The following is a 17,998-nucleotide window of genomic DNA, read 5'->3' as shown; positions in this document are numbered from 1 at the left end:
ATTTTTGTATTTTTTAGTAGAGACGGGGTTTTACTGTGTTGACCAGGCTGGTCTCAAACACCTGACCTCGTGATCCACCAGCCTCATCCTCCCACAGTGCTGGAATTACAGGCGTGAACCACTGCACCTGGCCAAAAAAATTATTTTAAAATAAATTATAGCTAAGAACTTCCTAGTCATGTGAGGTCTGGGGTAAAGGTTGAGTGTCCCTTCAGGGCATCCTCTCCTTGATCTTCAAGAACTTATGTCCAGTTGGGGAACCAGTTAGGTTCCCCATTGATTTCACCTGAATCCCTCATGACAGTCACAGTGGCCACAAATCTTTCTTCCATCCTTTTGCTTAGCTCCCATTGCTTTTGGGATATAGCTCAAACTGCTTACTATAGCTTATAACTCTGTAATGAGCTAGCCCACGCCCAACTTTCCAGCCTACCTCATGCCAATTTTTATCCATCTGCTTTAATTTGGTCACTAATCTTGTCTCCCTTCCTAGAATGTGTGAGCGCATCTCCGTCTTCAGGACTTAGACTGTGCGAGCGCATCTCCATCTTCTGCCCCAAACTTTCCCTTCCCATGTTTTTCTTTGTTCAGCTTACTCTTCCTGTCTTAGCTGAATGTAATTATGCAGAGAGCCTTGTTTGAGCCCCTTACACCTGATTGAAGGCAAGGGCATGCTCCTTGTTGGGATTTCTCAAATTATACTCTTTCTTGTTTAGTTTAATTATGTAGTCATACAGGTAATTTTGTATTCAGCTCTGATTCCATTATGCTTTGCTTCCTTAATAAACCATCCCAAAGCTTAGTGGCTTAAAAACATCAATTTATCACTACCTTTCATGCTTCGGTGGATTCACATGGCTAATCTGAGTAGCCCCTGCTTGGAGTCTGCTATGCAGCTGCAGTTGATGGAGCCAGAGCCATGTGATGACTCAATTAAGCTGGACACACAAGATGGCTTCCTCGTATGCCTGGCATCTCATTGCTCCTTGGCCTGTCTCTTTTTCTTTCTCTTAACCTTCCATATGATCTCTCTGTGTAGTTTGGTGTTTTCATAGCCTGGTGGTCTCAGAGTGATCATCTATACTGAATGGCTCCCAAGAGGCAGGAAATGGAAACTTCCAGGCCAGGACTGACAGTGTGTCACTTCTATCATCTTCTGTTAGAGCAGTTACAGGTCCTGCCCAGGTTCAAGGAGTTGAATGGGTTAGAGAAACAGACCCCATCTCTTAATGTGAGAATGGCAAAGTTGCACTGCAAGAGTATGAAGCAGAAAATATTACATGACCGTCTTTTGAAAACTGCCTTACTTTTTCTGCTAGACTGTGCCCTTCATGAAGACAGGGTCCATGTCTATACTATATTGGCACCTAATAGGTGCTGCTAATTTTTTAGCAAATTCCTAACTCCAGAGAAAAGTCTTAGACAAATTGAAGATTCACTCAGAAAACAAGTTTGAGTGAGTTCGATTTTTTGCCTCCTCAGAGGCCAGACTCCCTCCTCTATCTCCTCAACCCACACATCATACAGAATCTGACACCATCCGGCCTGCTTTTTTTCACATTTTTGCCCCTCTTGTAGCACTCATTTGGGCATCTGTGTTATGGCTCTTTTCTCTCCTTTTTATTTTCCCAATAACGTTTCTTGACAGCATGCATTATATAATCTAGGGTACTTAGTTTGGTGTTAGACCATATAGTTAAAAACACAAGTCAGCCTTGGTTGGAATTCCAGCTCTGTTCCCTCTTACATCTGTGACTTTCCCAGGTGAGTTAACTTCTCTAAGACTTATTTTTTTTTCCTGCCTGTGAAATGGGTGTATTAATAGTAACAACTCAGCAGGGTTGCTATGAGTATTAAATGACAGGATAAAACATACATATCTCTTACCATATTATATATTTAATTATTATTCATTTCCAGTAACTCTTGGTTATGATGTTATACTGATCTGGTAGTCACTTATTAGATATTTGTTGAATGAATAAATATTTTATAGTTTTCAAATCATCTCTTTAAAGGATATCCTATCCTATACTTGTTCAAGGTAAAATTGCAGTTTAAGTTTCCAAAGACACATTCTTTTACTAAAACCCTATTTGAGAAACCTGTCATTGCAGGCCTTTACATTTCATCTTTTTTCCATGTGTAGGAAGGCAGTGGAGCAGCTTTTTTCTCGCTTCACCTGTCAAAGGTGTTCTCTCTGGAAATTAAGCAGGTATGACGTGTGCTTTGACCAAACCCTTTCAGCTTAAGAAAATTGTGAGAAACCGAATAACTTCCTATTCCTCAATATTTCAGGTGAGAAAAATATACTAGAGCTGCTGTTTTGATGTACGAGAGATTGTAGCTAGTATAGTAAAAACTTAGATTTCAGAGGATAATTATCGCGTAGCGAGGTGTGTTTATATTATCAATCTCAAGAGGTAAGAGAAAACACAAAGTTGTAGAGAACATTTAGAAATTCTCCTGAAGACTTTATAGGCCAGAGGTCATTAATTAGCAAGGAAGGTCTGGGTTTCTGTATTCATATCATAGTGGAAGTTCCCATTCTCAATTCTTAATTCAAAACAAATTAAATATTCCTACTTGTCAGAATCCTGACTTGTATCTAAATGTTCTAATGGACTAGATTTAATATACTTTTCCCCCAAAGGAAAGATAGTCAAGATTTATGTGAGAAAGCAAACTTCCCAATGGCTGCCCCCCTTTGTAAGCAGTAAAGCATGTTACATCTTTGTATCTTGAATGTTCAGCTGGGTAATATTTCATACCTTACTGTCCATATGTTTCCTGATAGTAATCAATCCTTTTTGTCATTATCACACTTACTTGCACTGTGGTTGGGCAATCACTGTACCAAAACAGTAGCATTTCTTCCTGGAGATGAGAGTACTTGATTGAAAGGGAGAAAAGGGAAAACAAGACCCAGATTTTGCCACATAGAAATCGATAGCGACAAACTTCAGTGCCATCTCATCTTGCCAGATGCCATCTTGATACCATGACTGCTTTTCCATGTTAGTAATGCAGAACATCAGATTAAGCTTCCCTCACAAAAGAGGGGATACATTGAGAAGTTTATTTTTACTGCCTAAAAAGCTACAAAGCCAGTTAGATACATGGAGGCAGTCAGCCTTGATCAAACCAGTGTTCTAGAAATTCCTTCAGTTTACCTAGTATGTTAATGCCCATTTTATTAAATCTATCCTTTTAAATGGATGTAAAAATACGACCAGCATAAATTCTTTTTTTTTTTTAAGACAAAGTCTCACTCTCACCTAGGCTGAAGTACAATGGCGCTATCTCAGCTCACTGCAACCTCTACCTCCCAGGTTCAAGCAATTATCTCGCCTCGGCCTCCCGAGTAGCTGAAATTGCAGGCATAGGCCACCATGCCTGGCTAATTTTTGTATTTTCAGTAGAGACAGAGTTTCACCATGTTGGCCAGGCTGGTCTTGAACTCCTGACCTCAGGTGATCCACCCGCCTCAGCCTCCCAAAGTGCTGAGCTTACAGGTTTGAGCCACCATGCCTGGTCAATTTTTTAAAGCAGGTTATTTAAGCAGAGATACAACCTAAGGACTGTATGTGTCATTAAAAGAGTACTGCTTGCTGAGAAATGAATGGGAATTCATGCAGCTGGGTCGTGATTCTCGCTCTGACTATAATTAACCATATAGCAATAGGTCACTGTTTCTCAAACTTGAGCATGTCCAAGAACTGCCTGAAGGGCATGGAAAATGCTGATTGCTGGGTGCCACCGTAGATAATTTTCTGTAGTACTAAGAAGATAGTAAAACAGGGTAGTAATAAATATGCTAGGGTCCCAGATGCCATCAAGACAGGATTAAATGTGCAAGGATTTTATCAGCAGAAATCCCTTTGAAAGAAAATGGGAAAGCAGCCAGGAGAGGTTGGCTCAGTCATCAGACTGTGATGTAGGTCCGACTCTGAGTGAAGGAGAGAGGGAAGGAAGATTGGATGCCCCTACTCAACTGGGAGCAGCCCAGGGGAAGCATAGCCTTGCTCCCAGTGCAGCCAGTCATGTTGCCTGCAGTTCAGAATCTGAGGTACATTCTGATGACCTTAGCATTGAGACAGCAATTGCTGTAGATGGAGTGGCCAGGGAGGGCTTCTCTCAGGAGGTGACATTTGAGTGGAGACTGAATGATGTAAATGAGTGAACCTCATTGATTTGGAGCAAAGTGAAAAGAGCAGGGGAAAAGCCCATGCCAAGGCTCGAAGGCAGGAGAGAGCTCTGAGTGTTTCAGAGCAGAATGAGTGAGGAGGCGCTGAGAGTGAAGCTGGGCCCAGCTCTGAAAGTACTTGCAAGCCAAATCAGGAAGTTTGAATTCATTCTGGATAAAATGGGAAGCCTCTGAAAGGTTTTAAGCACCAGAATGATGAAATCTTAGACAAAGATAGGAGTACGCATTATGGAAAAGGAAGAGAAAACAGAGACTAGTTGGAGACTAATTGTATTAGTCTAGGTGTCTCCAAATTGCCTCTATTTGAATTACCTACTTTTTCTCCGTGCCTCTGGGATCTTGAAGATATGGTGGCTGTCTGCTTATATCAGGGACATAACCACAGGTGCCCTGCTTTCTTTAGCCCTGTAATGTATTTCAGGCAGTTGACTGTCAAGGCCCTCTTCCGATTCATCCTGGCAGCTCTCACTCATCATATAACCCATGTCCCTATGCCATGCCTTTTTGATTTTTAGCACCATGCTGGCAGCTTTCATAGACTTTTACCATCACCTTCAAACCAGTTGAAGACTGATCCACCAATCTCATTTCTCTTTCTATATATTGTCTCAGAGATTACAAGCAACTGATTTCTAAAAGACAAAGTAAAGTAGGGCATCTGTTAATATATGGAGGTCACTTTTGGAGAAGAACAAATAAATGGAATTTGCCTAAATGTGATTAATACGAATATTCTCTTGTTGTGACAGTTCCTGTGCTTCCTTTTGCCCACATTTTTCTCTCAGAAGTGTAGCGTGTAAGAAGTGGAATTATAAGTTTTGACTTGGAGTTGAAGGAGTGTAGACATCTGCTCCTTCCCTGCGCACTCTGGTCTGCCTTGATTGAGAGAGATCTTTGAGACTGGCTTTTTGGCCGTGCGTTTTGATTGAGTTTTCAGCAGCGCATATGTAAAATCATAGCCATGATGGTTGAAATTTGGAATTGGGGATGTCCCATTTCAAAGATATGCCAGATCAACAAGCACTATTCCCAGGAAGAATGCGTACACACACTTGTAAAATTGCACGCCCAAAAGGGCTTCTTACCTTCTTAGAGCTGTGAATTTTTCTGTCTTTGGACATGTGAGGCACTCCTGCTGTCCAGGAGAGGTTGGTGCTTATGCTTTAAGTAAAGTTCTGATTGCCCTGTCAGTCAGAGCATGGAAGAACTTGGAACTTCTGAGATTGATGCTTGACAGAATAATTAGAAAAGTGTCACTTTCAGTAACCATTTGAGGACTCCTAAAAGGAATGAGCTTGGGCCAGGTCTCTGCTGTCCAAATCCAGAGGTTAAATGTTCAGGAACACAAAACATAGTATGTCACAAGAGAAAATTGCCTCAAATGCACAGGAAGAGATGGCCTTCCAACTCCTAAACAATGATGCTCAATTGTCTGGGCATTCACAGATGTGTTTCCTTAGCCCTGCTGCTGTTTTCATACCTTTGTCAATTGGTTGCCTTGAAGTGAGGTTTGCAGACAGCTGGCGAGACGGCTTCCTCCTTGACCTTTTCACAGGATGATACTTTCTTTCTCTTTATTTTAAGATGGTCCCTGGCCCTGGCATAATCTCTGGTTACCAAAGCCAGGGCCTTTTCCATACAGCCCCAGTCAACTTGATCAGGACAGTATTTTCCAGGCTAACAGTATCTCAATTAAGTATAAGTGGGACACCAACAGGATCTCTTGAGCGAGAACAGGAAAAGCATGGCCCCATGAACAAATTAATTCAAGAAAATATTTTATTTAGATACCCTTCTCGTTAATAAGAAAATATAAACTAGGTAAGCATTTATAACAAAATATATGAAGATAAATGTTTCCGTTATTCTACATCCTTTGTCAGTTTCCTTTTTAAAAGATAAATTTTTGAAAGAAAATAATTCTCTGTGTCTGCACATCTGTATGCATGTACAGATATTATTAACACTTCCAAGGCACCAGGGTGCCTTGGGCCCATACTGAGAAATGCTGACATCAGCCATCAGTGCCCCGCCCTGCTTTAAGACAGCCAGCAACAAGAATGGTAACAATGAGGAATTAACAGTGAGGGTACTCTATGTGTTAGGCAATGTGCAAAATACTTTCTCTGTCTCAATGTATTTCTGTTTTAAAATCCAGAAAATTTTCAATGACATTCAACACCTTGTTAAGAAGACCGTCTCAGAGAAGGGCTATAATTACTTCATCTGCTACTTCTCTTTAATTAAAGCAATCAAATGGCAGCAGCACACGGTCACACTCGCCTCATAGGACTTGCTTTTTGTGCATTTTACTGCAGTTTCTGCTCACAAACTTGATCCCTGAATGGAAAAACACAAACTGTATTTTCTCTGTTTTCACACCACAACAGTCAACACAGAAGTCTTCTGTGATCAACTATGCGGGGGGTTTTCCCCACCAATAAGCAAGCAATCAATTCTGCAGCAGACACCAGCTGGGCATCCTCTAATTGAATTCAGTTCTGACACTCCACCTGGAGATAATCTCAGATCCCACAGGTTGAGGGCTCAGTCCCACAAAACTGCCCCCTACTTTCGATGCCAGTTGCAAGCTCCAGGTTGTTTTACCTGTGTTTCTCACCAACCAGCTGTAAATTGGGGTTCTCATGACCTCCTCCTTGGGTTCAGTTCATTTGCTGGGGTGGCACACAAAACTCAGGTAAATCCTGACTTATGCTTATTGGTTTATTATAAAGGATGTTACAGAAGATACAGGTAAAGAAATGCATAGGATGTGGTATGGGAAGGGACTCAGAGCTTCTAGGCCCTTCCTGGGCATACCACCCTGCAGAAACCTCCATGAATTCAGCTCTCCAGAAGCTCCTGAACCCCATCCTCTTGTACCTTTTATGGAGACTCTATTGGATGGGCATGACTGACAGCCATGTTGAAATGTGACTAGACAGAAAAGATACGATCTAATACTAGTAGACTGAGTGGGAACACCCAGCAAGGCCTGTCTGTACAGATTCTTCTTGGCCTCCCTGTGCAGCGTTCCTTCTTCTTAGGTATGATACAGGACCCCTTCTGAAATGAAGGTCTAATGACCCACAATCAGAAAAGTGGGGGAAGATTGGAGTGTATTTTCAGTTTCTAAAGCCTGCTGTGGGGAGAAAAAGGAGCAGGTGAAAGGAAGGCAGGAGAACGTCAGAGAGCGAGAGAGATTGTTTTTTGAGGTTTGCTTCTGAGACCTAAAGTGCCCCAACATTATAACAAAAGGCTGTAACAGGGGCTGCGGGAGTTAACAGCTAGGAACTGTGGACGAAAACATATATATATATATATATATATATATATATTTTTTACATATATATATATATATATATATTTTTTACACATATATATATATATGTAAAATAATACCACATTCCCACTTCCTGCAAACTAAATTCTAAACTTCTGAGTCAGAGATTCAGAAGCTTGTGTCATCCGGCCCTGCATGACCTTACCTCCCCTTGCTGGCATGATCTCTACCATCTGTTCCAGAGACCCTTCTCCCAGAATGTTCTTCCTCTCCCTCCTCACTTTGCCTGCCTGTTATCCCTGTCTCCTTGGAAATCTTCCCAGGTTCTGTGAACTGGAGGGGATGGACCAAATCAGCTCTTCTCAGCTGGGTGCCATGCTACCCACCAGGGGACATTTGGCAATGTCTGGAGACATTTATTATTGTCATTTTGGAGTGGGTATGCTACTGGCATCTAGTGGGAAGAGGTCAGGGATGCTGTTCAACAGCACACAAACAGCTCACCATAACAAGGCATTTTCCAACCTTCCCAACACTAGTGTCCAGGCTGGGGACCCCTAGCTGCTAGATGAAAATACTAGTACTAGTTAGTACTAGTACTAGTACTAGATGGAAGGTCCTCCTTTTCTGATTGATCTCTGTTTTCCCAGTGCCTGATACATAATATATGATTCCAAAAATATTAAATGCACAAACCCCTTCCCCCTCAGAATGCCATCTTTATGCTTCTTCCGATACCGTTATATGGAATTTGAATTACATTTTATGTTTTTACTTGCCAGAATACAAGAATCACTTAAATATATAATCTATACTTTCAAGACTTCAAGCAGATTTATGGAGTTGGCAACAGAAAATGAGAAATGAGTTGGCTTCAATGCACTGTTAATGTTGAGAACCCTGAGTATCATTTGGAGCGTTAAACTCATGCATGCTGTGGGTAAATTGTTAATGGTCGTATTTCAGTTTTCTTTATCTCAGAGCTTGCAAGAGAAATTTAAAAAGGCATTTTCTTAAAAACCCATGAAAAGAAAGAGCAGTCCCTTTTCATAGAGTTTTAAATCTTGCATATAATGGGAATGCCTTTCAGCAGGAAAGGTAGGACTCATGAGTGCCTTGGGTCAGAGTACACTGGGCACTTGGGCAGAGTGAACCTGAGTGCTGGCTCTGCAGCGCAGAGATGTTAGACAAATTATGGAACCTCTGTCCCTCCACTTCCCCTCCCCTTCTTTATATCTTATCAGATAAACCCCAGAGAATGCTCACTAGAATGTTTGCATTGCCTGTATTTTCCCCAACTTTAGTGTTGGGATGATTTTTTTACTCTCTTCTTTACTGTATAGTTTTAATTTTTCCTTCCCAGTGGGCATGTATTATTTTTACTATCAGATCAAGATCACTATTAAAGTATAGAGCTAGGATGAGAGGCTAGATTTCCTAAGTCCTTTTCTGGCCCTGTTAGGATTTTTATAATAAAAATCCTACCATTGGTTCAATATTATAGTGAATTAAAGCACTCTGATAATTTGGACCTCAGTTTCCTTAGCTGTAAAATGGGATATTAATGACCTAATCAGGGGAATGATTAACACCAGTGTGATCAGGAGGGCTTTGATGGAATTGTAGTTCTGTTTTCCTCATGAAGTGTATAACCTTAGAAAAGTCACTTCCCATCTCTGAAGTCCATGTCCTCTCCATAAAATGGAGTTAATGAAAACCTCACAAAGTTGATGTGAAGATTGATGAGAATAAGGTATTATAGCACTCAGCACAGAATCTGGTGTTTAGTAAATGACAGATACTGCTATTAATTTCTGCTATCATTATTATTGTCTCATTTACTGTACTATCATGTGATTATTGTGTGAACCAGATTGTAACTTTTACGTGGAAGTTTTTCAGATTTAAGGTGTTACTACCACTGTTACTATTCTTAGCTACACTTCTACTACTGGAAGTAATAAGACCTCAATCAGTAGTGATTTACTACCAATACATTAATTGGTATAAGGCAGGGCCTACTGAGACATCCAATATCAATTTTTTTTTCTTCCTTAATAGTAGAGTCTCAACAGAATGTCAGTTCTATGATATTGTTCCACTTCCCTTTCAGCTAGGTGGAATCATGTCATTGCTTTCTGGCCAGTGATACATAAACCAAAGTTTTGATGTGGGACCTCTGGCCAGGCTGTTTTTAAGAAGCTGAAGCAGCTGAGAAGGGAGCCCTTTTCCCTGCTCCTCCCTGTTGCTTGGAATGACTTTACCATGGCAGGGGCTCCAGCAGCCCTCTTAGATGGAGAAGTAACCTTAGGACGGTACCATTGCATGGTAGAGGAGACAAACCAAAGGCATCTGAGTTCCTGATGGACTCCTGGTAGCATCCTACCATCCCGGGCCTATCTACCACCAGTGTTCCTTTATGTAAGAGAATAAATCCTTGTATGTTTAAGTTCTTATATTTATTTATTTGTTCCTAGCATCCAAATACAATTCTCAACTAATTTAGTCTTGGTGCAAAGAACTTTGGCATACTTTCTCTCATTTACCATGGGGTACTTTCAATAGTTCTGTTCTTCCCCGGTAAATTTCTTTTTCATTACATGACAAATAAACAAATTGACTCAAATTTAAACTTGACCCTTGAGCAAATCAGCAAGCAAAAGCCTTCATAAAAAGAGTAAAGACACATGGATGTTTTTCCTGACATGTATTTTAGGCTTGTTTTGAAGATGGAATAGTTTTAGGGAACGGGGCGATTTGCCTGGGAAGTAGATTTGCTGCCTGCTTGGTGTTTTCCTTCAAACAGATGGTGATAGCGTGAATCTGGTGGGTTTTCTGTGTACATTGACTCCAAAAAGGCCATAGAGAATGTTTTTATTTCAGAATACAAAGAGCAGTAAGTGTGTTTCCCTCTGCTTAAGTGTACTTCGTCAAGCAGGCCATGTTAGCTTAAATAGTTGAGAATGAGGAAAATGTAAAAATGTGATAACGAATTCATATTAAAACACACACACACAAAACAGCTGCCCTTTGGATGGTTCACTGGTCACCAAGATCGGAGGCAGGTTGAATTAAGAGCATTTGGATAATTGACCTTCCATGTGAATAAATTAGAATAGATTAGATTTGATTGACCACATAACAATTTAAATCATTAAAAAAAGCCCCTTTTCTCTTTCCAGGCTACTTTGTTATATTGGGTCTCAAAGGTGATTAACCGTGTGTTTTTCTTGTCGGAAGACTTTCCTAAACACAAATTAGCAGACTGAAAAGGAGATGGTAATATTTACATTTGCCATTTCTTTTTTAATTGAAAAACTCAAAGGACCATATGACAGACTGAGTTGTTTAACGATATTCCAGAAAGGCAGCATACTCAGAGTGTTTTAATATGCATTCAGCTGTCTCTTTCTGACTGGTGAAGTGGTTCCTGTGATTCAGATGGCCTGGGCAGTTGGGATGGGATGTTCTCAAGGTGCTTTTTGCCCCTCTGACCTTTGCTTGTGTGTGTGATGTGATGTGATGTGTTGAAAACTACTGTATAAATAATAAGCACTGACTACTTATTTAGAGTCGTGGAATTTCAGAGCTGAAAAGAATCTTAGACATTCAGTGAGTTATTCACTCTCTTTACTTTAGAGATGATAAGACACGGTCAATAATAGGAAATGCCCCACCCTCAGATCAGAAATGGAACTGCCGTGTGTTTGATAATATACAGAATTGTTCTTATGCAGTGAAGCCCTACCCCCTTCACTTATTGATAGGAGGCATTATTCAAATTGGATAAATGCTTCTGTAGAAGGATGATGTTATTAGTGCCTATTTCTTAGGGTTGTTATGAGATTAAAATGAGTCAAATGTCTATAAAGAACTGTTTTGGTTATTATTTCTGCATAGCATACCACCCTAAAACTTAATAGAACCATTTTATTTTCTTATGATTCAGCAATCTGGCCTGGGGCTAGGTAGGCCCTTTTTCCACTGTCCTTGTCAGTGTTCAGTCGTGTGACTGCATTCAGCTGGCAGGTTCTGGGAAGGCAGGCCTCTTCCCTCATCCCCGGTTGTTGAAGGCCTCTCTGTCTCCATGTGATCTTTCCAAAGGGCCCCTTCAGCAGAGTAACCAGACTCCCTATGTGGCCCATAAGCATCCGAGAGGGCAAAGGCAGAGACTTCCAAGCCTTCTCAAGGCGTTGGCCTGAAACTGGTTCAGCATCTCTGCTGCCACATTTTAGGGACTAAAGGAAGTCACAGACTCAGCCAGGATCCAAGGGGAAGGGACTATGCAAAGGCCTTTATAAACATTGATGTGGTTCATTAAAGAACACCATTGTAACGGACTATCCCAAGCATGTACCACTGTCTCTCATGCATGGTAGAAGTCCCATAAATGTTATTGCTCTCTTGTAGTGTAGTAGTAATAGTAGTAGTAGCTGTTTTAACAATAAAGACAGCTAAAAAAATGGCTGCTTTTGTTCTTCTGTTTTTATAAGTAGATATTGATGGAAAACAATTTATATAGTTTTGACAAATGAAATAATTTTATTTCTGTATCTCTTAGTTTAAATAGCACCACTATCCACAGTTTTCCTGGGGCATCTTCTGTAAGTAGAAGGGTAGAATAAATTCCTTAATTCAGTAATTCCCCAATAACTTCCCCACTTCCCCAATTCAAGCAGGTCTCAGTTAGGGACAGAGATTCTGTACTTCTAATAGTTATAACATTGAGAATCATAAAATTGATGTTATTCAAGTTACAGAGTTAATTTCTGCACATTCTCCCCACCAAAGTTGTTTTACATTTCCATGTATCACTTTAGAGCATGACATTTTTAGGAGAAGGAAACTAAAAATCTGTTCTTTTCTTCTGGACTGATACCTTACCTGTTTCCAGATACATTTAATGCTTAAGCTCTGGAGAACCATACTAGAGTCTACAAACTCAGAGGCACTGGTCTTAACCATTAGCAGTACCCAAAACTGGAGATTGGAGAGAGAAGGGACCATTCTTTCATTAAGAGCAAGTCTTTAGATTGTCTTGTGGAGGATATTTGGGAAATGTTTGCTTGTGATGAGCCTTCCATGTCTAATGTTCATACAGTGTTATTATATGATGACTTGAATGTTTTCCTTTTTGCAAAAAGCTGTTTATCTAATTATAAAAATTATGCATTCATAATTTAAAATTTTCAAAAACTACATAAAGGTATAAAGAAGAAAAGGAAAATAACCTGGAGTCATTTATGTCCACATTAATATTTTGGTGTGTATCATCCCAGACTTCATTTTAATATTTTCCCTCTAAACATGTTTTTCTCTCTGGCAAATATGTGCATTTGCTTTTAAATATTCAGAACTGAATGTCCTCAAGAAAGTTTCAAGTTTAGCTGTTTTGCTTGAGAGAGATACCGTGATGTATTTTTGCTAATATGTTTTAAACCTTGCATTATTTATAGTTTCTCCTTAGAAGCTTGAAATTAAAATTTCTTTTCTAACTGATTTTGATTCTTTCCTGTCTGGCTTACAATTGATTTCACCTCCCTGTGTTTCTAATGAAGCCTGAAATTACCATACCCCTTGTTTGAGTTGAGTGTGTTTTTCCCTATACCCTCACATACCATGGATCACAGGGCAACTCTGTTCCTATTATCGGCTACATCTTCCTTTACTATCTATATTCAATTCAGTATGTTCCAATAAACCTTTGAATGAGGGCTTATACTGGGATTGAGCAGACAAACACCTTTTTCAGTTACATTTGAGGAGCATTGATTTTCTCCATTGAGGGACCTATTTTTCTCCTTTGGCTTTGCTGATATTCCCTAAGATCTGCCTATGTTATAGCCCTTGCAAATAATGGGCCATATATTTTTGACCCAATTAATTTTTTATTTGATTGGTAATAAAGAAGAGTCCTATGCAGTATAATTTAAGATATTCAAGTATCAAAGGAGGAGGAAGGCCAGGCTGAATCCCCGAAGTCCCACCTCTCTACCCAGATAGCAATCACATGATTCCAGGTTGAAGGGGATGCTGAAAATATTATAAAATTGACATTCTCTTGAGATACTGCCACTAATGAAGAAAAAAAGAATTAACACTTGGTATCCTGATAGTCTCTGCCTTATACCAGTCAATATCATGGGAGTGAATCACCCCGATTGAGGTCTTATTACTTCCAGTGATAGAATTAGTTAAATGTAATAACAGTGCTAATAATACATTAAATTTGAAGAGCCTTGGGCACAACAGTGCCCCTTACCCCACATATTTTTAGGGCAGGGTGAGGGATGTAATAACCTGGAATATTGTGGTATTCTTGCTGGACTGAAACACTGGGTAGTAGAACAAAATGCCAAGGCCTACCCTTTCAGATACCCATATTTGAAAATCTTTATTCCTCATGCTTTTTCACTTTCTCTGCCATATTCCCTAACAGGATCTCTGTCCATCAGTGTTTTTTTTTTCCCTCCACCCAGTACCTAGAGCACAGTATAGTGAATTTTGATTATAGTGTTTGCGTTAACATTGAGAATTATAAAATTGAAATTGTTTAAGTTAGAAAGTTAATTTCTGCATTCTCTCCCCATCAAAATTATTTTACATTGCCAGTATATATCACTTTCAAAGATTCCATTTTTAGGAGCAGGAAGAAATTTAAAATCTCCTCTTTTCCTCCAATCTGATTCTGGAAAGTAGGCTCCCTTTTTAGTCATGGGATTTAAACTGAGTTGGTTAGGCAAACATGAAAGATGCTTATGGAGATTTATGCCCCACATCACAAGTGTATGTCAAGAGCAAAGTAACGCCCGATGTGCAGGAGGATGGACCAGAAGACCCTCACTTACTCAGAGTGTGGGGAGGATGGGCCAGAGGCATCTACAATGTCCTTTTTGCCTTAATCTACAAAGCTCAGTTTCAAGTTATGGATTTCAAAATACTTACTACAATTCAGGGACAAATGGACTAAAATATATATAGAAATAGAAAACTTGAAATAAGTAAATCTAAAACACTGAACATGATGAAATAGACCCTAAGAACTACATGCAGTGTGAACTTTGAATGCATACTGCTTTGGATATGTGTGTCTATAAAACATTCTTGGAATAACTGGGAATATTTCACTACAGGTTGCATATTAAATGATAATAGGGGAATTGTTCATTTTCTTACATGTTGTAATGTGATTAGGACAATGCTCCTATTTTTAGGAGATGCATTTGGGAGTGAAGTGTCGTGATGTAGGCCACTCAGTATGAAATGCTTCAACAACTATCCATCTATCTATATATGTATAGCTACATATATCTGTATAGAGATAGATATAGAGAGGAAGAGAGGGAGAAAGCAAATATGGCAAATCATTAAATACTGCTAAAGGTAGGTAGAGGATACATGGGTAGACTATATATTATTTCACCTTCTCTCTATTTTTTTTATATATTTGATGTTTTTCTTAGTTTGAAAGGTAAAAAAGTATTGTCTTGTAACCACCAGTGCAACCACAACCCTATCCTTTACTCTGTTTCCTGATCTCAAAGCTGAGTTTTTCATATTGTTTATTCAACAACTACTCTGTATACCAGCTACTGTTCCAAATCCTGGAGATATATAAATGGGTAAGATGTCGCCCCTCATCCCTGTACTTAAAGAGCTTGTGATTTAGTATGTTTCTTTTGCAATTTTCGTGCAGCTCTGTCAACTTCTTATCCAATATTGGGAAGGAACATAAAAATTTACATCCACTTATGCCTAAGAATATTTTAAGCAATTTATATTGATATAAGGCTGTCATCAGCCAGCCTGTTAACATCTAATTTTCTCCATAAGTTTTATGTAAGAACAATAGGCAGTAATGGAATATTTAAGCCATTTGCACACATATACATACACACACACACACAAAAAAGCACGACAATGACAGCCTTGAGGTTTTGCCCAAGTACATCATGGCATTCTGGATATATCTAGATATATTTCTGGCGTACACAGCTAGAATTGTGTTTCAACTGGATGGTCACATGTGTAACTGATACACATGTGACCATCCAGTTGTGTATGATACACATGTGACCAGTGAACACACCGGTTTTCAAGAGGCATTGCCTTCTTGGGAGCCACAGGCTTGATGTGGCCCCTCTATTAAGGAATATCAAGAGTTTCCCACTGCTTGAAAATAACTGCATTGAAAGATTGTTTTCTTACTTCCTGATTTGTAGCCAGGTAACCAGTAAAGCAATACATATATATATTCATGCTAAATAATTTTGTTGTGTTCTGAATGTTTGTGCTCCTCTCCCCACCATTCGTAAGTTGAAATCCTAACCCTCAAGGTGATGATATTAGGAAGTGGGGCCTTTAGCAGGTGATTAGCTCATGAGGTTGGGCTCTCATGAATGTGATTAGTGTCCTTATGAAATAGGCCCAAGGGAGCTCCTTCATTCCTTCTGCCATGTGAGGACACAGCAAGAAGGTGGCACCACCTATGATCCAGGAAACAGGCCCTAACCAGACATCAAATCTGCGGGTGCCTGGATTGTGATCTTTCCAGACTCCAGAACTGTGAGAAATAAGTTTCTGTTGTTTATAAGCTATCCGGTTAATGGTGTTTTGTTTTAGAAGTCTGAATATACTGAGGTAATTTTCTTCGTATTATTCCTGTGAAAAAGAAAATGCTCATATAACTCAAAAATCATAATATTTGATATTCAGTGTTGTAGTCCTTGCTAATCAGCTGCAGGGTAAAGAAGAGAAATATGCTGAAAATACTCGGCACACAAAAGAGATGAATGATGCATTTCAGGGTTATAATTAGTTTAAGAACTTAAAGGAGTTCAGAAAGAGAATGGGAAGGTCTACTTTAGACCTTCATCTATGATTCCATTGAAAAGAAAATAATGCCAGAGGCTCCTTTAAAACATGCAAGATTATGCGATTTCAAAATGCAGTGCAATGGCTAGAAGATTCTTATATGTGTCGCCAAGATCTGCAAAATTAAAATGGTATTCATGACTTGTAAACAAAGCTACTAATTGAACTATAATTAAGAAATGCAGTCCTGAATACAGTTTCAGTTGCAGAATGACAATTAGAGGAATTTATTAGATGTTATCTCTGATACAGGGGAGTGTCTTGGGTTGGATTTATTCGTCTGTACTTGCTTGATGCCTAAACATGTTGGTGTACCTCCCTTGAGGATTATTTAACATCTGGTTGATTTTTGTTTTGTCACTCTTTTCTGACAACTGTATGTGAGAAATAGTCCCATTTTGGTTGTCTTCAGACTCACTTACGAAAACGAAGACTTAATATTTCAGTTAGTTTATCAAATGTACATTTTGACCTTGCAAATATTGATTCATTTATTTAATTCTTAAAATATTTGAGCATGTCTCATGGAGGAGGTGACGTTTGAGTTAGGTCTAAACAAATGAGTAAAGTTTGGATGAAGGAAGTGTAGGAAATATATTCAAGCAGCCAAAACTACAGATTAACAATAGAATTGTGAAAGGTGTTAGAAGAAACATACATGGGCTGAGTGGAGGCCACTGCAAAAATTGGACAGCGTGTTGAGTTGTTCAATTATAAGACACTGTTACCACTTTCTCACCTATAAACTAGGAATAATAGGAGGGAAGACCTTCTTCATAGAACTGTTTTGAGGGTTTTATGAGATAAGCAAGTGAAATTCCTAGAACAAGGCCTAGCACAGAGTAGGCGCTCAATAAACATTAGCTGTTGGACATACCATGAGGCCAAAGAAGTGAATTAGGGCCAGGCTGTGAATGGCATTTATGGCAAGCAGAGTTAGTTTAGTTTTGCACTTATGTGTTAGGTACTAGAGATAAGGAAGAAAGACAGCCATGGGCCAGATATAGTAGCAAGCCTTCTGGAATGGGCCAAGAGCTGGGTAATGATGTTGTTATCTTTTACAATAGTCTTTCCAAAATGTGAATTGGAACCTGGTGATTCTTGAGAATCTAGGTAGTTAAATACCAATATTAAATTAAATAGCCTTGATTCCTCCATAGAGGAATAGATAGAAAGATGATGTCTGAAAGAGGAAATACAGCAAATGCCAGATGATAGTATCTAGATGATGGGCATATAGGTGTTCACTGTTCAATTTTTTTCAACTTCTCTGTATGCTTGAAAATTTTCACAATACAATATTGGGGGGAAAATGAGAAAGTGTATTCCCTCTTTAGTTATTTTTCAATTCCAGAAAATCTCAAGAAAGTCTCTCGGTGCCAGTATGGCTTTAACACTTTGCTTTGGCTCAGAGCCACTGGCAGCCTGTATCTAGTTACAATTTAATAAAAATATTGTACATTTTCCCAGGCTTGGTGGCTTGAGCCTGTAGTTTCAGCTACTCAGGAGGCTGAGGTGAAAGGATTGTTTGAGCCCAGGTGTTTGAGATCAGCCTGGGAATCATAGCAAAAAAAAAAAATCATAGCAAAACCCCATCTCAAAAAAAATATTTAAAAGTTAGCCAGGTGTGGTGG

The 17,998-nt window shown here is 39.3% G+C and overlaps 1 protein-coding gene across 2 annotated transcripts in view; it reads left to right on the top strand.

Moving 5' to 3' along the window:
• SUCLG2 (succinate-CoA ligase GDP-forming subunit beta) overlaps positions 1–17,998 on the top strand; it is a 277,740-nt gene that overhangs the window by 198,533 nt on the left and 61,209 nt on the right. Inside the window, exon 10 of one of the 2 annotated variants that reach the window (XM_045385901.3) lies at positions 2,150–6,104. The exons of the other annotated variant lie outside the window; for it this stretch is intronic. Within the exon in view, the coding sequence (XP_045241836.1) occupies positions 2,150–2,221 (72 nt within the window). The 3' untranslated portion in view covers positions 2,222–6,104. Of the gene's footprint in view, positions 1–2,149; positions 6,105–17,998 lie in introns of those variants that run through there. 2 annotated transcript variants of the gene reach the window in all.

Source organism: Macaca fascicularis, chromosome 2 (genome assembly GCF_037993035.2).
Source record: "Macaca fascicularis isolate 582-1 chromosome 2, T2T-MFA8v1.1".
Lineage (NCBI taxonomy): Eukaryota > Metazoa > Chordata > Mammalia > Primates > Cercopithecidae > Macaca > Macaca fascicularis.
This window is presented reverse-complemented; position numbering and strand designations above follow the sequence as displayed.